This window comes from Phyllosticta citriasiana, assembly GCF_038021145.1.
Source record: "Phyllosticta citriasiana strain CBS 120426 chromosome Unknown IWZ02scaffold_3, whole genome shotgun sequence".
NCBI classification, from domain to species: Eukaryota; Fungi; Ascomycota; class Dothideomycetes; order Botryosphaeriales; family Phyllostictaceae; genus Phyllosticta; species Phyllosticta citriasiana.
In genome coordinates, this window is record NW_027117280.1 from 42,517 (window position 1) to 63,075 (window position 20,559).

A 20,559-nucleotide genomic window follows, 5' to 3' on the forward strand; every position below is an offset into this window, starting at 1 on the left:
TAATTATATAGTTATACTCTATATTTTAGGCTAGTATACCTATAAGTTTACTATTAAAGATATTATTAAACTTAGTATATTACTCTAGGAGGCCCTATATTAGGCTCCTACTAGTACCTATATAGGCTACTAGATATAGAGTATTACTACCTTTATTAGTATAGGGGGTACCTATAGGTAATTAGATACTCTATAGGGTTCTAATAGAACCTAGATAGCTAACCTATTAGGGTTATTATACTATAAACCTATAGGTCTAGGTACTATTAGAGGCCTAAGAATAAGTCTAGACTATTCTAGACTCTTCTAGACCTCTTCTATTACTAAGAACTTATTTCTATAGGTTCTTTTAGATTCTAGCCCTTATTCTAGATTATCTTATTACTAAGGCCTAGAATCTTCTAGTCTAGATTAATTAGAAATCGTCTTCTATTAATAGAAGAACCTATTACTAATTACCTAGAGATAGAACTCTCTAGAATCTATAGGTTCTTCTATATAAATATTCTTAGATAGCCTACTAGTTAGTTCTTTAAGGAAGTTCTCTTATAGTAAAGAATCTACTATATAGTATATAATAAAGATATTACCTATCTTTATAGAATACCGCTAATAGATACTATAGATATATTCCTTAGGGCTAACCTTCTTTTCTAAATCCTCTAATAATACTTACTTAATTATAGGTTTATAGCTAGAGTTAGCCTAGAAGAAAGATAGACTATATTCTTAGAAGTACTTAAAATAGTATTTAGCTTTATTAATCTAGTCTAGGTGTTAGAGGCCTAAGAATAAGTCTAGACTATTCTAGACTCTTCTAGACCTCTTCTATTACTAAGAACTTATTCCTACGGGTTCTTTTAGATTCTAGCCCTTATTCTAGATTATCTTATTACTAAGGCCTAGAATCTTCTAGTCTAGATTAATTAGAAATCGTCTTCTATTAATAGAAGAACCTATTACTAATTACCTAGAGATAGAACTCTCTAGAATCTATAGGTTCTTCTATATAAACACCCTTAGGTAGCCTACTAGTTAGTCCTTTAAGGAAGTTCTCTTATAGTAAAGAATCTACTATATTCTCTACTATAAACTATCTACTATACGGTATATAATAGAGATATTACTTATCTTTATAGAATACCGCTAATAGGTTATGAGCCCGGCTAATAGTAATCTATAGATTACTATATAGCTTGCCTTATAATTTATAAGTAGGATTTTACTTCCTTCCCTACTTATAAGAAAGAATATACTATTCTTTCTATACTAGACCGCTCTTATAAGTAAGGCTTAGTAAGACTATCTCGGTAGATAGCTATTAAGCTAAACTTATAAAGAAGTCTAGGGAAAGCCTACTTATTTATATAAGTAAGGTATTTTTTAGGGTAAGGACTAGTATCCTAAGCCCTATTCTTAGGCTCTTAGCCTATCGAATTTTTTCTAGGACCGTCGGGCCTATATCTACCTAGGATTTTATTCTAGAACCTTCTAGTAGTCTAGAATAACCTTATTTACTACCTATTCTTTACCTTTCTCCGCCTTTTACTAGATTTCCTTACATTTCTATTAACTACGTTAATATAAGGTATAGCTACGCGGCCTCTATACCATATTAGGCCTAAGCGTTACCCGTTTATACTAGTTCCCGCTAGTATCTTAGCACGAGGAACACTAAAACTTCACGATACTTCGAAACGTTTTCGACCCGCATCGACCCGAATACTTTGCTTAGTAAGCAAAGTAGTATACCGTTTTGAAGGGAAAAACTCGGCGGATAAGGATCTAAAATCAGATTTCTTATATCTCTACTCCCGGCTAAGTTATTAGAGAAAACATCGATACTCTAATAATCTCCCTACTTTCTATTAGGTATATTAGGCCCATTAGCACCTAATAAACTTCGAGACTTCATACACTTATAGTTTCCGCTTAAAACTATAAGTATATAGAGTTTTATACTCTAAAGACCTCTATAAGGTATAAAATCTTTAATATACCTTAAGAAAGGAACATCTTCTACTAGGAAATATAGGAAAAGAATTCCCTAGCATTCCTAAACTTAAAGGCCCTGAGAACTAGGAGTCTTAGCGATCTACTATAAATAATATAGTGATTATAGAAGGGCTAAAAGCCTATCTAGACTCTAAATCTTAACCTAAAGTAGAAGATCCTACCTAGGAGGTTAATAATACTAGAATAAGGACTTTTATTAGGACCTCTATAGATCCTAAACTTTATTCTAGCATTGCCTATTATAGAACTATAAGTTCTATAGGAGAAGCCCTTAGAAAAAGATGCGAATCTAAGGGACTTTTATAGGAAGTCTTATACTTTATAAGGCTACTAAGCCTTAAAGATACGGGAGATATTAATACCTAGGTAGCTAATCTATTAGATGAGATAACCCTATTATCTTAGACTAAGATGGCCTTAACGGAGAGGTAGAAACTAGGTGTATTCTTTAGTAATATACCTAGTAGCTATTCTTTATAGAGCGCCGTAGCCTAGCTAGGGCTAAAAGAAGAGACTACTCTAGACTACCTTATAGAGCGTCTAGTAGAAGAGTCTCGGCGCCGAGAACTAGAAGAAGAAAGTAATACTACCCTTATTACTATAACTAGTAATAAAGGGAAATCTTCTTCTAAAAAGAACGCCTCTACTTATAATAATAAGAGTACTAAGAAGTGCTCTTATTATAAAAAGAATAGCCATCTAGAAAAGGACTACTATAAAAGAGCTAGGAATTTAAAGGGTAAAGAAAATAATAGTAGTCCTACGGATTTAGAGGATACCCTATATATTACGGGTTATACCTCTTATTTTACCGCGGGTCTCGGCCTAAATGACTAGATTCTAGATACCGGCGCTATAGCCTATATATCTAGACATAAAGATCTCTTTACTTCTTTAAAAGAAGTAAATTTACCTATAAAACTAGGTAAAGGAGAGATCTATGCTAAAGGAATAGGTACTATACCTATTACCTTTAAGTACGCTAATAGAAGAATAAATCTAACCCTTCTAGACGCTCTCTATATCCCCGATTTATCTATAAATCTTATCTCTATATCTAGGCTATATACATATAGTATATATCTAGATATAAAGAACTTAAGACTTATAGATAAAAGAGAGTAGATATATGCCGAAGTTTTACTTTAGAATAACCTATTTATACTACCTAAGGTAGAATCTACTATAAATTACTTATATATAGTAGATTTAAACCTATAGCATAATAGGTTAGGGCATATAAACTTAGAAGCTCTTAGGGTACTACTACCTATTAAGGGTAGTAAAATAGACTATTCTATATGCCCTTTAGCTAAATCTAAGCGTACTATATCTACTATACTAGTAGCGGTCTCTAAACCTTATAAGAAGATAGGTCTAGATATCGTAGGACCTATTACTCCTAAGGAAATAGGGGGATATACCTACTATATAGCCTTTATAGACTATTATAGTAGGTTTATATAGGTATTCCCCCTATTTACTAAAGGAGAAGCCTATAATAAGATAGTTTACTATCTTAAACTTATAGAGCCGTATGGTAAAGTCTAGTCTTTAAGGCTAGATAATAGCCTAGAATATAGGGGAACTTAGCTAGATTTACTAGCTAAAAATAAAGGAATAACTCTAGAAAAGAGTTCTCCTTATAGCCTAGAGTAAAACGGGCTTATAGAGAGGACACATAGGTTAATAGATACTATTACCTATTACCTTCTCTTAAATTCTAAGGTCCCCCTTACCTTCTAGCTAGAGGCTATTAAAACCGCCACTTATATTCTAAACCGGACCCCTAAGAAGTCCCTAGAGGGTATTTCGCCTCTAGCCCGGCTAAATATAGCTAAGGGCAGGTCTCCTACTATAAATCTCTCTTATATAAAGACTTTCGGAAGTAAAGTCTTTATAAACATCCCTAGAGAAAAGCGTACTATATCCTCTAAGTATTCTCCACGCTCTAGGCCTAGTATATTATTAGGCTTTAAGGGGGAGCATATTTATAGATGCTAGGATATAGAAAAACAAGCTATTATACGTACTAGGGATGTTACCTTTAAAGAGGATAAATTTCCTTCTCCCTATACTAAAAGTATAGAAGATAAGGAAGATATAGACTATACTAAGCCTATATTTCCTTCTTCTATAACTAGCCCTCCTAATAGACTAAGATCTAGGTCTATAACTACTATAGATACTAGTAGGGAGGAGCCTAGGAGAAGTAAGCGCCTTAGAGAAAAATCCTCTAAGGAATCGACTACTATAGAGGCTACTATTAATAGCCCTATAGAAGAAGTACCTTATCCTCTTAGAGAGACCTTTAAAGAGGTTAGAATCCCTAGTAGTAGTAGCTATGTTACTATAGAAGGCCTAAGTAATATAGAGGAAGATATCTCTTATTACTTACTCTATAGTAATAGGGAACCTACTACTACTAAAGAAGATGCCTATAGACGCCTTAACTAAGGTACTTACTAAGGCTCTCTTTACTAAATTCCTCTCTATTACCCTACGTAATAAGTTAGGGGGAGTATTAGAGGCCTAAGAATAAGTCTAGACTATTCTAGACTCTTCTAGACCTCTTCTATTACTAAGAACTTATTCCTACGGGTTCTTTTAGATTCTAGCCCTTATTCTAGATTGTCTTATTACTAAGGCCTAGAATCTTCTAGTCTAGATTAATTAGAAATCGTCTTCTATTAATAGAAGAACCTATTACTAATTACCTAGAGATAGAACTCTCTAGAATCTATAGGTTCTTCTATATAAACACCCTTAGGTAGCCTACTAGTTAGTCCTTTAAGGAAGTTCTCTTATAGTAAAGAATCTACTATATTCTCTACTATAAACTATCTACTATACGGTATATAATAAAGATATTACTTATCTTTATAGAATACCGCTAATACTAGGCTAAGTATAAGTTTAAATACTATATCTTAGCTTTTCTAGAATAGCTAGAAGCCTATAGTTTAGCTTTAACCCTAATTATCTTAGATAGTTATAATAAACTAGTAGGCTAGTCCTAGGATAAGAGACCTATTAGCTAAGATAGTATTTAGATAGTAACTAGATAGCTCTTAGATAGGAATAAGGCCCTTATCTAAGGCTACTAACCTCTAAATTAGGTTTAGAGTAGCGCTATTATTAATAAGAGCTATTAGGAAGTACGTCCTAGTAACTATATTATAGGTAATATAAATTACTAGTAAATTAAATATTACTTTATAGTCTCTTTATTATTTCTCCTATCCTAGTTACTAAGATACTTTTAGGTATATAACTAGAGTATACCTTTTTCTAACTTCTTATTAGCTAGTAGTAGTTAGTCTCTTATTAGCTAGGAATTACTACTATTTTAGTACTAGTTACTAGTCTAATAGTTCTTTAGCCTATTCTCTAGATAGGTTACCTTATTAGCTATACCTCTAGATAGGGGGCCTTAGTACTTCTTTTTAGGTCTTAGCCCCTAAGAGGGTACTAAACTAGAGTTAAACTAGCCCTATTTAGGCGCCCCTTTAAGGTTACTCCTTTAGGAGGACTACTCTAGAAGCTCTTCTACTTTCTTAACCTTAGTAAATATATTATACTTAGTCTTTATCTAGCTCTTAGTACTTATCTTAGTTAATTTAGTACGTAAGAGTAGGTATACCTATAAAAACTAGTATATAATATAGTACTCTTTATTAATAATCTTAAACTTAAGGTATTATTTCTTAGCCTCTAGTATAGACTATAGACTTTTAAACTCTTACCTCTTCTTCTAAGTTATATTAAAGAACTTTATATATATTTTAAACCTCTATATATTAGGGTCCTAGATCTAATCTATAATAAATATATAGAAGTCTTTAAAGTAAACTAGAAGATCTATTTTTAAGTTAAGAGCGTTAAATACCTTATTATATAGGTTTATCTTACTAATAGCTAGCCTCTAGGTAGCCTATTATAACTAGTACCCTAAATCTTTAGAAGTACTATATATTTTAAACGCGTTATTTAGGGCCTAGAACTAGAAGTTAATATTCTTTACCTCTTAGCTTATAAGCTTAGGCGTAGGGGCCTTAATAAGAGAGCTAAGAGAATTATAGTATAGAACTTATAATTTAGGTTATAAGTTAGTTCTAACTAGGGTTATAGTAGGTAGCCCTAAGAGACTCTATTTAATCTCCTAGAGTCTCTAAACTTATTAGTATATATTAATAAGTTCTTCTATATTTATAGAGTCTAGTTTTACTAAGAGTACTATAATCTTATTATTAATAGTTATAATATATAGATTTAGTACTAGTATAACTAAGTACTAGCTCTTACTATTATTTAGTTTAATATCTTATAACTAATTATTACTAGTAATAGCCTATTACCTAGCTAATAGCCTACTAATATACTAGTCTTATAAGATAATAATAAGGATACTAAGTAGAAGGTTAAGGAAATTATAGGCTACTAGATACTAGCTAATAGGAGGCTCTAGTTTAGAGTTAACTAGGCTAATTATTCTTCTAACCTAGTATTTTATAATATAGATAATAGTAAGTTTAATAGTATATATAATGTTATTATAAGGTATTATAAGTATTACCTAGGATTACGGCTACTAGTTAGCTAGATAACTAACTAAATAATAAGAATATTATTTACTAGAAAGAGGAAGTAGTATTATATACTCTACTACTATTATAGCTAATTTATAGCGTTTAGTATTTAGTATTAGAAGATATATACTAGCTATAGTTAGTTAGGCTAAGGAGTAATAATTACTTACTAGCTAGCCTTATAATAACTACTCTTACTCCTTACCTATTAATTATTAGTAACTAGTATAATCTACTCTACTTAGTACTATAATACTTATAATAACTACTCTTACTTCTTACCTATTAATTATTAGTAATTAATATAACCTACTCTACTTAGTACTATAATAGTACTCTTCTACTATAGCTTAGTATTAATAAGTTATAACTTTTATTTTAACTTCTTATTAAATAACTAGTTTAAAAGACTATCTTCTAGCTTTCTAATTCTAGTTTCTAATATTAAATCTCTATATATATAAGAGGCTTTAACTTAGTAAGAAGTATAGTAAGAGAATAGCTATCTTATTAGCTAGACTAAATAAATATAATCTTTTATTATTCTTCTATTCTACTCTTATTTTTCCTTTAAAAGTTACTAAAACTAGGGATATTAAGCTCTTAGTATCTCTAAGAATTAAGAAGAGGTAAGTAGATAGACTATATAATTATTAGAAGACTAAGATATAAGTATATAAGTTAACTTCTTTCTTATAGTAATAATTAGTTTTAGTAAGCTAGTCTTATAATAGTAAGTTCTAAGTACTAATCTAAGTACTAATCTAAGTATATAGATAGAGAATTAGTACTAAAGTCTAATACTTAGAGTATAGGATCTATCTAAGAATATAACTAATTAGAAACTATAATAATAATATACTTATAGATTAAGAAAGATCTAAGTAATAAGTATATTCTCTTTTTCTTATAATAATACTATAGTAGATAAAACTTTAAAAAGTAACTTAATTATTAACTTCTTTTAACTTATCTCTAATTATATAAACTAGGAAAAAAGCCTCTTTTATTATAGAGAGTAAAAACTTTAAGGAAAAAAGACTTATGCGGAGGCCTCCGCCTCCTTAGCCTCTAACTTAAGAGCCTCACGCCTCGACATGCTGTTAGGGTCAAAGTACGGCTTCTCGCCAACGCCGCAAACACGGTATCCGAACCTCTCGCCATGGTCGTCGTAGTCGAGGGTCGCGTTGTGCACCATGCTGCGGTTGTCCCAGATGGCTTTACCAGGTCAGTCAGCGGCAGTCCTAAGAAGCGAAACGGGGTGGAAGCAGCTTACCCATGTCGTTGGGGTTTTGCCATCTGAAGCGGACCTGTAGGTCGTGGTTGCGGTACACGAACTCCATGAGGAAGTTGAGAAGAATCTCGCTCTCTTCCTGCGAGAGTCCGTTGATGGATTTGGGCTGCGAAACGCGTCAGCTGTGCTGGTTCTAAAGCCTTAGTGGAATGAGCAACATACGTAGGCACCGAGCGCAAAGATGCTCTTCCAACCAGTCACTGGGTTTGTGCGAACGACAGGGTGATTAGTGCTGACGATTTCGCCAATGTTCTCGGGCGAGCCGCGCGCCTTGTCGTAAAGCTTCAAGCCAGCCTTCTTTGCAATGTCGGCGAAGACTGCGACTTGTTTAGCTTTCGCGTTCAGTGGAGCGGTAGCACACACTTACAGGGCGCATCGTAGCTTGCCGTGAATTGCTCCAGAAACTTCTGCATCGGAGGGCTCAGGCGGTCGTAGACTTCGTAGCCGGAGGCCCAAAGAGTGTCTGGCGATTCTGTGTCAGCCTTGCTAAAACGAATCCATTCCAGAATTGGCCATACCTCCTCCACAGCTAGGCAGCTCGCTCAGACGCAAGCAAGAGAAGTCCGACGGCACGGGCTCCAACTGGATGTCGCTGTGCCATGCCTCAATCTGTTGACGCTTTCCACCGATGACTTTTCCGTCGTGCTTGCCAAAGTGCGACTTCCTTTGCCGCGAGCTGATTGTGCTGATTTCCAGGTCGTTTCCGCCGAGGTCACGTTCTGGGTTGAGAACAGGGTGGATGTGAAGGGTGGAGGTAGAAGGCTTGCCAGTGAGCTCTCCCATACGCTGGATAAGCTTCTTCTGGACGTCGGTGGTCATATCAATTTGGTTGCGGAAAAAAACCACGCCGCGACGGGCGACTACAAATTTCAGATATTTGCGTCAAACACGCAGGAGAACCGTCAAGCTTACCAGTGATTGCCAGATCTCTCAACAGCTCATCCGAGTTTGGTGCGTTGACCCATTCGGTCAGATTGGCATCTGTAAATTCGGTGCCTGAAGTGGGAGTGACGAGAAACTGGTTATAGCCCTTGAGTGCACCAGACAGCTTCATGGGCTCCTTGATCGGTGAGCCGCGCTCTTGCACTTGAGCATATCCTCTGAGCTGAGCAACGAATCGCGGAGCAGCAACGCGGCGGACGGGCATCCGCCTCGCGCAAACGGAACCAAAAGATGGACGCATGTTGAGTGCTAGAGTCTAAGAAGAAGAAAGCAAAGGCAGTACGCAGAAAAGTCATCCAGACAATCACTCTGGCGGAAAACGAGAGATAAATGCAATAGGACTCAACACCAAATCCCCCGACGAAGCATGATCATCACCCCACACTCAGCCATGTTCTGGAGGATTCACATCCATGACTGCATCCTGCAACTGCCGATTCCGCCTCTGAGTGGATCGTGGATCCACCCGTGAATCCGGAGTCCGGAGAAGCCACATGGCCTGAAGCATGGAAACCCAAGGGTCTGTCGAGCATTCAGAGGGCCTGATGTCAATCCAAGCTTGCGGAACGGACCGTGGTGGGCCTGCGGGGAATTTTTGACCGGTGACCGGCGGGACGACTCATTGGCCACGGACGGAGTGACGGGGTGGCGTTTCGGTCTTCGACGGAGGTTCCGTTGTGAGAATGCTCCATCCGACCGTAGGGACCGGGGCGCACGGCGTGCCAACGCCGCGAAACGATTACAAAGTCCCCAACACTTTTCCCTAGATTTATTACACAAGTCGATTTCCAAACTTCTCCATTCGGAGATGACACATGTGAGAGAGAAGCTGAGAAGTTGAGGAGAAGCTGGCTGACTGTCATGGTGTTGGAAGATCATTGCCGAAAAACCCTCCGAAAACCCCGAGAACTTCCTGTTGCAGTAAAAACGTCGCGGTAGGAGGCGGGGTGTTGCGATTTGTTCGAGCACTAGCACGAATTCAATGCTCCGAAACGTCAGAAGGGCGTTGTTTTTTACATCATGACCTCGAGGTGCCTCTGCGGGGCCTCCGCGGAACGGTCGTTGGTAGCAATCTGTCTGGCCACGTTCCCGGTCTGTGCGTCTAAAAGAACAAGCCTTTGAACGATTCTTTTGCTGCTTCAGCGTTCAACAATTGATTCAACGACCGGCCAAAGCGTTACCTTGAATTTTCTGGACAACCATGGCCAAGACCATCGTCGTTACTGGTGCCACGGGCACGCAGGGCTCCTCCGTCGTCCGCGTTATGCTGGAGACTGGTAGTTGGAAGGTTCGCGCAGTCACGAGAAACCCAGAGAGTGATTCTGCGAAAGCGCTTGCGGTCAAAGGAGCGGAAGTCGTTGCTGCAGACTACGACGACGAAACATCGATCGAAAAAGCCTTTGAGGTCAGTTGACCTGGAAAACCCCACAGCCACAGCAGCTTTCTCACACGTGTCAGGGCGCCCACGCCATTTTTGCCTTGACAAACTGGTGGGAGTACCTCCGCCGGGGACACAGCCAGGAAGCGAGCGGCGACATCGAAGAGCGCCAGGGCATGACGCTCGCGCGCGCAGCAGCCGAAGTTCCCACCCTGGAGCAGTACATCTGGAGCACGCTGCCAGCGGCGAAAGAACTCACTGGCGGCAAGTGTCCCGTGCCACACTTTGACTACAAGGCTAGAGTCGACCGTCGAATCCGCGATGAGCTCCCGGCTTTGGCGGCAAAGACTACTTCGCTGTTCTTCGGCTTCTACCCGTCTAACTTTGCATTCTTCCCCATGCTCAAGCCGATGCCAGTGGTGAGTTTACGTCCCGTTTACGATTCCACCAGGGGGTAGCTGACAAGCAAACCAGCCTTTTTTCCCAGGGAGATACGTCTGGCTCGTGCCATCCAAGAAGGAGGCCAAGATCCCCATTTCAGGCGACATGACAGTGGCGCCCGGTGTCTTCGTGCGTCAGATTCTTGCCAACCCGAGCATGACGCACGGCAAATATGCTGCCGTGTGCGTCGAGATCTGCACGCTCGACTACCTGCTCAAGACGTGGTCAGAAGTCACGGGCAAGGCCGGCGTCTTCATGGAAATTTCGGTAGAGTCTTTCACGGAGCTGCTCGGAATGGCTGGGCAAGAGGCGGCGCTGCAGCTCAAGTTTGGCGAGGAAGTTCCTGATTGGTATGATCATGTGAAGGATCATTTCGTTACCAAGGAAGAGCTCGGCATCACTACTGATGAGGTGCCTGGCTTCAGAGCGAGCTTGGAGATTCTAAAGAAGCATTTGCCTTGATTTTGCTTTGATTGATGCACAAATGCTGTAATAATGAAGATTTCATTGATGCTGATTAGATTGTTATTTGCGTTTGATGTTTGAACGGCTGTTGTAGCCGGCAGCCGAATCGAGAGTCAATGCGCATCAAGCGCCGTCACGACACAGGGATATCGAGCGGATGGGCGGATGGGCGATTGAGCGTTTAAGCCTTCTCGAGCAGTCGACGTCAGCACTTTGGATTGCAAATTCTGGATGACCGGGACATGCGCCAAAGTCTCTGGTCATAATCTGCTGGGGCTGACACATTTACATGCAACGTTTTTCAAGTACTGATCAGAAAAGAAAGCTGAAATCGATGTGCATATGCTTGAGCTGTCGAAATTGAGTCTCCATCACTGGCCATTGTAGTCCTCATTCACCAAGACGTAGCGATACCTCGCCTTCCCAGCCTCCATGTCCAAAAGCGCGTCGTTTGCTTCCTTGAGTGGCCGCTCCTGAACCCAAGGCTTGACCTTTGCGTCGGCGGCGATTTGAAGCATCTCCTTAATCTCCTCAGTGTTGCCAATGATGGAGCCACCAATCTTGAGATTTTTTGCAATGATGCTGAACATGTTGAAGCCCTTGATCGCCTCCTCGGGCGCCCCGACTTGGATGTACGTGCCGCGCACTTTGAGGAGCATCAGGTAGTGGGCGAGCGGCATGTCCGGGGTCGATACGGTCGAGACGATCAGGTCGAGCGTCTTTTGGTTTTCAATCGCCCATTGCGGCGACTCGGACGTCGCGATGAAGTCGTCAGCGCCCATCTTGATAGCATGTTCTTTCTTGTTGCTTGTGTGCGAAATCACCACGACCTTCTTAGCGCCCAGTGCTTTGGCGAACAAGACGCCAAAGTGGCCAAGGCCGCCTAGGCCGATGATGCCAACTTTCTTGCCAGCGCAGCTTTCGTACTTGAGCGGGCTGAAGACGGTGATGCCGGCGCAGAGCATGGGAGCGGCGTCAGCCGACGGGATGGAGTCTGGGATCTTGAACACAAAGTGGCCCGGCGTGCGATTGTATCGGGCGAAACCTCCAAACGTCTTGCTTCCGTCAGGGTAGAAGGAGCCGTAAGTCGCGAGGGCCTTAGGACAGTGGTTTTCGTCGCGGTCCGCGCAATGCTCGCAGTCGGCCTGCAGACAGGAGCCCGCCTGGCCGCCAACGCCCACTCGGTCGCCCTCGCGAACGTGCGTGACATTCCTGCCCACTCTTACGGCCTTGCCGATGATTTCGTGGCCAACCACGCAGGGGTACGGTGTCTCGCGCCAGCCAGACCTTAAAGTGTGCAGGTCGGATGCGCACACGCCGCAGTGCGAGATGGCGATTTCAACGTCGTCGTCCTCAAAGGGCTTGGGCTGGAACTGTTGCCATACCATCTTGCCGTTCATTGAGTCTCGATCCAGGCCACACCAGCCCTCAAACTTTTCGTCGGCCACCATGATGGCTTCGCGTCCGTCGACAAGGTAGTTGACTCGAGGTTTGTTGAGAAAAAGGGAGAGATGGATGGAACTGATATGAAGTATTGATGCGTACAGCTCGGCTTTGCGAGGAAGAAGAGAACCCGCTCCAACTCATATCTATGTCGCTTTATACGGATCTATTCTAGCCATGTTGAGACGTGCTTTTCGTTCGCAAAAGGGCGACTGGTTTTGACGTTCCAACTGCCGCGACATAATTCGCCGACAATTTATTCACCGACATGTTTCGAGCATGTATTGCAAAAAGGTCGGCCAAAATGAGAGTAGGTAGCGAAAAGGTAGTACTGTCCTTTCGATTGAACCATCGGAAAAACAAAAGAGCTGCGAGTAATCGACCTTTCGTTGTTTGACTGTTGACGGGAAGGAATTACATTCGGAGTCGTGGCCACGTGGTCGCAGTAGTTGGTTTCGATAAGCAATCGTTGTTTGGGTTTTCAGACGTATCGGGAATGCAGAGCCGTTGAAGCTCCCCACACACATCAGGCCTACTCTGCATCCATGAAAAGAATGCGGAGACCATTCATTGCCCCTCGCTTTCGCCGAAGCCCATTCAGAAGCCAAGCAGACGCCTAAATTAATCGAGGGTTAAGGCGTTCGGCAAAACACATGCAAGTGAGTGAAAACGGATTGAGCAGAGCCACAGCACTAGTTCTTGAGAAGCTTGCGGCTTTTTCCCAACACCAGGAGAGCTGTCAATTCTGGACCTCAATGTGGTGTTCGGAGAGAGCCAAGACAGACCTAGCCTTTTACATCTGAAAGTGGCGTAGTGCAACGAAACAAGCATTTTCAATGCGCGAAACAATGCCTTTTCACCGTTAGGATACCATGTCTTTTGCTTCGTAGTTGGCTGTTTTGCGTCGGGCCGGCGCGAGCCTTGTCCTGCAAGCATGCTCCGGGGATGTTTCACCCAGAGTCATGGATGGTGTGCCGCCGAGCTGGCAGTGGCCGCAAAAGAACCATTGTTGACAGCGCTTTGCCGAGATCTTACAGGAATAAGACACGAGGAAGCCAGGAACATTGATTAACAAGGAGTCCCTCCGGAACGATCCGTCCGCTGAGCCAAGAGACCGGGAGTCCGAATTGGAGGCCCAGTTGTGCACTGGTTGACAGTCGACAAGAGATGAAGTCGAAAGAGACGTACGAGTATCTGAGCATCTGTAACAACTGAAAACCGATTTCAATCCAGTCTCCGTGCACTTGGGCAACAGTTTCCAGCCATTCGTCATCCCACGTCGACTCGTACTGCCGAGACGTTGGAGTATCCCAGATAGCGGTTGAAGACCGTGCAGGCGATCTGTGGAGGAACGGGCCGACAAGGCCCCTCGTGCTGAGCCGGTAGCGTGAGTTTGTTTCTGATTGGGCGGGATGGTGACTCGTGTGGCATGGCTGCTTTATGCGTGCTTTGTGACGCTCAGCGGAAGGCCAACTAGGTCGCGGCCACTCATCGTATAAAGACGAGCCTTTCGTGGCCGTGACGCGAAAAAGGACACGTGAGAAATTGCGCCACCATCAATGGTATTGTCTGCAACCGTGCAACGGATAGATTGCGTAGACCATCGACAGTGCTCCAAAGGGCGTATCCGAAGAGCAAAATCACCGCTTAGAGACAACCGAGCTCGTGTGTATAGTAGGCTCAACTTCGGGCAGCGCCAAGACCCTTCATGTACAAATCTGTGGGGGAATTGGCGGTGGGAGCAAAGGTAGTTCAGATTAAGGTCCAGTCGAGCGAGAATTGTGATAAACGCATCTTTAGCGGCAATATCCAAGCGTTTCGAGAAGCGAAGGTCGGAAGCCTACGGTAGCTCCATGAAATGCCAATCTCACAACAACACTGCAAAGCAACGACTTGAAACCATGGTGAAGTGATCGGATTTCTATCGAATGAATGAGATGCAGCAGGTGGTATCATAAAGCAAGTTTGAGGAAATCGGTCTTTGTGTCGAGAGTCGAGGAGACCTCCCCGATGATGTCGACACAGGTTTTGTAGCATGGCAAGGCCGATGCCATGGATATGGGAGATGAGACCATGGATTGCAACTTGTCCAGCGTTTCCTTGAGCTCTCCCAGGCGTTTGAGGAGCAAAGCCCTCAAGACGAAGCGTCGGTCAAGACCCCGGATTGAATAAGTCCCGCATTGTATGGTTGCTTCTTCCCGACTGAGGCCCTCATTCAACAAGTTGTGGGGCTGATCAAGGTGCTCTACGGCAGAATCTGACCAGATCGATCCCAGGTCCAATGCAACCAACGCCTGATCCACGGCCTCGCAGACCATCAGGACAGTCGAAGATCGAGAGGAGCATGTAGTGCAACAGAGTACCTTACGGCAACGATTCGAAAGTTCTCTCGTCTTTTGAATTGCCGCGGCCACGCGTCCAGTGTTGGCTTCAATTGGAGTCTGAGAAGGTGGATTTTGAAAAAGGCATTCGACGAGCTCCAGCGAGCAGGTACGCGAGCCCCACTCGGGGCATGATGCGTTGAGAGTGACCGGCTGATTCGGTAGCTCAGGGTCTGGTATGGTGTAGCAGTCGTAGACCGCGTTTTGACCATTGGCATGTTCATCGGGTAGGCACGAGCCAAAGTCAAACTTGGAGACGTCGGAGTGTGATGATTGTTCCGGGAAGATGAGGTCGTGATGGAAGCAATCAAAGAAGTCGTGCAAGAAATTGTGCGCCCCGTTGTCGTAGACAAATGGGTCCAGCGGAGGTGACATGGTGTCCAGAGAATGAGGGAGATCGAGTTGGGATAGGTCTGCCATCATGTGGTCTGGGCTGGCGGAAGAGGAAGTCGATGGTGGTGTGAGCGGTTGCGGGGGTGTGTTTGCGCGAGAGACATCTGGCGTGATTTGCATGATGGGACTCGCAGCGGGCTGTGACTTTGCAGAGTCGACGGCGTCCGAAGGCCTTGGTAGAGGATATTCGCCAGGTCTCCGCAAGCGAGGTCTTCCAGCGCGACGCGAAGGACTATAGACGCAGTTGTAGCCATGCTTCTGGCAGCGTGTGCAGACGGGCCTGTCCTGGCTGCATTTGACCTTAGATCGCTGGCAGCTGTCACAAGACTGGCGGATGCGGGGAGGCTTGGAGGAGGGAGAAGGAGAATTGTTGCGTGACAGCATGACCAAGGAAGGCAAGAGGTGTGATTGTTGAATGGAGAAGAGGCAGTGTGGCTAGAGGACAAATAGTCTTAAGGCCTGGAGGAGAGGCAGTAGCAGCGACTCGAGGTGGTGTGCAGCGAGTCATGACGAAGGCGGCTCTGAGAGACGATGCCTGAGGAGGCGGAGCTGGTATATGTTGACTCGTACGGCGTCCAGACAGGCAGGGTCCGCGGCAGAGCCCAGGCCAACGATGGCTGACTCGAGCGAGACCATGACTTCGTCGAGATTGCCCAGGCGCAGAGACACGAGCTCGCGCAGCAAGGTGGCAGCGTCAGCCCAGTCGAGGTGGTAGGAGCCGATCGACATGTTGATGGTGGGAGTTGAGACGGCGGACGGCGGCGGAGAGTCAAGGGCCATGGCGGCGTCCGAGTCGAGTAGCGAGGCGGGCACAGGCCAGACCGGGGTGGGGACGGGGCCGGCCGCGACGGCGGCGGCGGCGGCGGCGGCGGCGGCGGCGGCGGCGGCGGTGGAGGGACCAGGAGGACATGGAATTGGCGCCGCGGTGGTGGTGATGGAGGTGGAGGTGGTGGTGGTGGTGGTGGTGGTGGTGGTGGTGGTGGTGGTGGAAGAGTTGTTATTGGTGTTTGTCGTGGCTTTAGAGAGGACGTCGAGGATGCAGGTGCTGAGGGCGGTGCAGCCAATCAGAGCGAAGCGCTGCTGGCGGCAGTGACGGCAGGCCAAGACCCTCAGGCAAGCATTTTCGCACTGCTCGGCCAACTCCAGCGACATGTCCAACCCCAGTCCCATCTCTTGCTGCTGCTGCACCTGCTCGACCTGCACCAGCGTCCGCAGTGTCGTGGGCGTGCAATTGCAGCTTCGTCTTCCGGTCGGCGTGCTCATGGTGAGTTGAGTCGGATGATGTGGTCGGTGGTGGTGGTTGTGTGTTACGCAACGCGACGCGACGAATGAATGGGTGCTTTGTTGACGCGATTCAGCCCTTGTCGTCCGCTCTCGCCATGGCCCGTCTTTAATACCTCGAGCCTGGTAGACTGTTGCCTTCTCGTCATGGCCCTCCACCAGTTTTTTGCGCGGCGCTTCCCATGAGGTGCCACTGTTCGGTTCCCACCACGCCCCCTTTGGTCCAGCGTTGTTTGGCAGCCTCATCCAGGCACTGCAACACCATGAGTCGCCGCCGTATTGTTCGCCTTCTCCAGCCTGTGAAGGTGCCAGTCTCTGCCGCTCCGTGGCCGTGCGGGTCGCCTGGGTCCTCGCCAAACCAGATGCCCTTCGAGGCCCTTCATGCTGTCTGGTATCGCGGTGCTATTGCCGCCATCCCCTGAATCATGTCGACCGTTCGGCACTGAGAAAAGGCTTGATATCGCAACTAGTCCATGTCGCCATCGCTGATGCTCACCGTCTTCCGTCTACCGTGCGGCCGATAGTCCAACATGCGGGAAGGCCGAGGCGCCTCGTACTCGCTCTCTCACAGAGTCTGGGCCTCTTTGTACTCCCAAGAGTTGAAGATCTCAATCACCAACAACCAGTTTCATAAATGCCCCATTCGAATCCTGTAGCTTGACGTCAGCACTTTTCTTGTCATGTCCATCTCTTCGTCCTCAAATCCAACCCTACTGATGACTCTCCACTATTCGCGGATTTTACTGTCCACTGATACGTACGCACCATCTCAGTGGTGGCTCAGGGAATCCTGGGGCTCTGAGCAAGAATTTTTCCTACTCGGTGGATCCGTCTGTTTTGTTTTTTTTTTTTTTTTTTTTTTTTTTTTGGGGGGGGGGGGGGGGGGGGGGGGGGGGGGGTTTTCCTCTTCTTTTCATTAAAAAAAAAATTTTGGCCTTGAAAATGTTCGAATCGAAGGGAATATCCAGTCGTATCGCGTCCTCCCTTTCCCCACGGCTCCCACGTGCGCCACTGCTTAGAAGCCTCAGCGAAACGGTCGAGCAACATTCTCTGCCAACACTTTACGGCGATCTGGACAACAAGCCGGTCAACCGACAGGATGCAGTTCATCGAAGTTGCCGGCATAGGTGGTGAGGTCGGCCGAAGTTAGGCAGTACAAGTTCGGTCTTATCGGCTTCTCCCTGGAACTAGACGGTTGCATGCCACCACGACGAAAAATGGCTCAAGGGAGCACACCATGTTGAGAACCAGCATCACCACGATCTCGCTCTTCAAACTGTGACAGTGGTTCAAGAGGTCATTGTACGAGAGCTGCATCACTTCCGGTCTCTCGGTTCACCACGTCGTCGTCGAAACCCGGATCCCAACTCAACAGCCACATTTCTTGACTACTCAGCGTCCCTGGCTTCCCATTCGGCTACGAGGTCCCTTGCTGCCATTGGGACTACAATGCACGCAATGCTTCCCTCTCTATTCTGGCCAGGGACTCGTCAGAACGTCCAAGCCTGCCTTGACCAGGTAGAATGCCACTCGCCATCTCAGGGGCTTTATGGTCGCCCGTTCTTCCATTTTTCGACGGAAAACGACCTTATTGGAGGGCTGTTCTAAAAGAACTAGGTAGTTTTGCGGTCATTCAGCGAGGCCCGACGCCAAACTGATGTCGACCATGGAGAGCATCGGACCTTTGCTCGGAGTGCTTCTCTGCAACATAATCAAGAGTCTCATTGCGAACGCCTTGTGTCTCTACGGGAAATGAGGAGTCCGACACTGTCAAGTCAGGGGCACTCGCCTCGCCTACAGCAAAAGGGTTACGGGCTGGTTCCCATTCCCTGCTTGCTTCAATTGTCGGGACACACACCGCGTGCAGAAGCCTATTCGCTAAAGGCAATGCGACCCCAGATTGGCCCTAGCCCTGTATCGCTGTGACGGTTGTCCTGATCATAACTCGCTCAAAAACATGGAACGCTGTAACGCAACGTTGAACAACCATCAGGGGCGTCGGCACAGTATAGAAACAACAGTATCTACCCCGATCTCTCGATTATCATCGCCTGAACCTTTCATATAACCGGTCGGGGTCAATTCTTAGAGACTGATGTACCTGGTATCGCTCAGCCATACGAACTTACCACTGACTTTTGAAGGTACTCATTTTCGCCATGCGTCTATCAGCTGCAAGGTCGAATCCTTTTGCCAGTAGACAGTCAACAAATACGTCAACAAGGATCCTTTGCCCTTTTCCACGCTTCCAGCTACTGAATGGTGCTGAGAACCTTTTCTTTTTTTCAATTCGTCAAAAGCCATCCAAGGTTTCGTTTTCCCCGCACTTGCTCTTCGGCCGTAGTCTCGGAAGATGGTTGTTTTACTGGCGGTCGAATTAAACACGCCAAAAATACTCGACGTCGGTCACCGACAACCTTCCATGGCTCCCCAGACAACCCATGACCGTGGGTCAGGCGCTCGAGCCGACGACAAGCTTTCCAATTGCCGAGGATGGCAGTTGCAGTCTACCAATCACAATTCAATCAAAGCGAATACACCTGCCAATGGTCTCTGATGCCAACGTAGTGGCTGCATTTCCGCGGGAATTCGATGATCAAGATCAGTCTTCTGATTTGCTCGAAGCACATCCCAAAGTCCAATGAAAGGAAAAAGGGACATCCAAACAAAACAAGTCTCGGGCATCGTAGACCGGCCAACTGAAGTCCATTCAAAACACAACGCCATGACATTCGATAGATCCGCTCCAATCCTTCTTCAAGCAGCCAGTGTATACTCTCCCACCAGACCCATCAGGACAAAGCCGCTCACATACCACTGTCCCATCACAAAGAACCAGCAGCAGCTCTTGGGATCGTTGATATCCAGCTTGAAGAGCATCGTGTAGGCCGCGAGAGATGCGAGACCGGCTCCGATGAAGAAGGGGATGGAGAACTCTGCCAAAACACCTGCGGCGAACAGCAGTCCAATCATGGCGGTCGCAAAGAGCGATAGGACGGCCTTGGCATGGTGACGAATTCTGACTGCGAGAGACATGACGCCGGCCTGGAGATCATCCTTGAGGTCTTGGAAAGCGTAAACCGTGTCGTAGGTAATGTTCCAGAGAGTTGTCGATGCGAACATGGCAAACACGGCCTTGGAGTTTGGTCCTCCTACAATATCACCGATGCCATCGACCGAAGCGCACGCCTGGAAAATGGCCCATCCTACTGCGGTTCCCAGACACACTTGAGGGTAGTTTGAAATGCGCTTCATGAATGGGTAAATGCATCCCAGTGTGGTTGTCAGGATGGCGTGGTACGTTGCCGGGAGAGGGAGGAGTGCGTAAATAATTCCCAAACGCATGGCCGTCAGCACAACAGTCAGGGTGACTGCGCCAGTGGTCGAAATAGCACCTCGAGCCAGCGGACGGTTCTTGCACCTCGCGACTTGGCGATCCAGGTCTTGGTCAACGGTGTCGTTCCATGCACATCCGAAAGAGCGCAGCAGGACGCAGTCCGTGAGGTAAATCGCCATGAGACTGCCAACCCATGACGACGACGGCGCCGGGTCCGCGATGCTCGCTGCGAAAAAGATGCCAATCAGGTAGGGAAAGTAGAAGCCGAACAGGCCTGCCGGCTTTTGAAATCGCGTCAACTCGACATACGGACGCCAGGACTCGGGGAACTTAGAGAGGAAGTCGGATTTGGGCGCCGTCTTGATCGGCTTGACCGTCACCACGAGGGGCTTGGACTGCACTTTGGTCTTCAACATGATCGGCGGCGGGGTAGTCGATTGCAAAAGAGATGAACGAGAGGCTGTTGGGTAGATCTGATGCTCCGCAGGCCAGAAAGCATTGCACGACTTCTTTAAATTCCCACCAAAGCCCGTCTCTGACTGCTCGGGCATTAATCTGGGTCGTTCAATTGGTGGATTTGAAGCGCTAGTCTCCAATCT

The 20,559-nt window shown here is 45.5% G+C and overlaps 5 protein-coding genes across 5 annotated transcripts; 1 reads left to right on the plus strand and 4 right to left on the minus strand.

Moving 5' to 3' along the window:
* Positions 1-7,533: 7,533 nt before the first annotated feature.
* Positions 7,534-9,147, minus strand: IWZ02DRAFT_443514 (uncharacterized protein). Its single transcript, XM_066767033.1, has 6 exons — positions 8,812-9,147; positions 8,418-8,759; positions 8,267-8,362; positions 8,062-8,216; positions 7,882-8,005; positions 7,534-7,823 (listed from the first exon to the last, which is right to left on the minus strand). The coding sequence occupies exons 1-6, from the start codon at positions 9,080-9,082 to the stop codon at positions 7,648-7,650; spliced, it is 1,164 nt and encodes a 387-aa protein (XP_066624901.1). The 5' UTR covers positions 9,083-9,147; the 3' UTR covers positions 7,534-7,647.
* An 895-nt stretch (positions 9,148-10,042) lies between these two features.
* On the plus strand, positions 10,043-11,122 carry IWZ02DRAFT_430468 (uncharacterized protein; the record flags this gene model as incomplete). Its single annotated transcript, XM_066766073.1, has 3 exons — positions 10,043-10,246; positions 10,273-10,638; positions 10,694-11,122. 3 exons carry the CDS (start codon positions 10,043-10,045, stop codon positions 11,120-11,122), a joined length of 999 nt encoding a protein of 332 aa, XP_066624902.1.
* Positions 11,123-11,309: 187 nt separating this feature from the next.
* On the minus strand, positions 11,310-12,702 carry IWZ02DRAFT_168641 (chaperonin 10-like protein). The gene has a single exon (XM_066762166.1). It carries the CDS (start codon positions 12,574-12,576, stop codon positions 11,497-11,499), a length of 1,080 nt encoding a protein of 359 aa, XP_066624903.1. The 5' UTR covers positions 12,577-12,702; the 3' UTR covers positions 11,310-11,496.
* Positions 12,703-14,420: 1,718 nt separating this feature from the next.
* Positions 14,421-15,898, minus strand: IWZ02DRAFT_168634 (uncharacterized protein). The gene has a single exon (XM_066762165.1). The coding sequence runs from the start codon at positions 15,724-15,726 to the stop codon at positions 14,521-14,523; it is 1,206 nt and encodes a 401-aa protein (XP_066624904.1). The 5' UTR covers positions 15,727-15,898; the 3' UTR covers positions 14,421-14,520.
* Positions 15,899-19,380: 3,482 nt separating this feature from the next.
* IWZ02DRAFT_487913 (putative UbiA family prenyltransferase) lies at positions 19,381-20,376 on the minus strand (the record flags this gene model as incomplete). The annotated part of the gene is made up of 1 exon (XM_066769410.1): positions 19,381-20,376. The coding sequence occupies one exon, from the start codon at positions 20,374-20,376 to the stop codon at positions 19,381-19,383; it is 996 nt and encodes a 331-aa protein (XP_066624905.1).
* Positions 20,377-20,559: the final 183 nt, after the last annotated feature.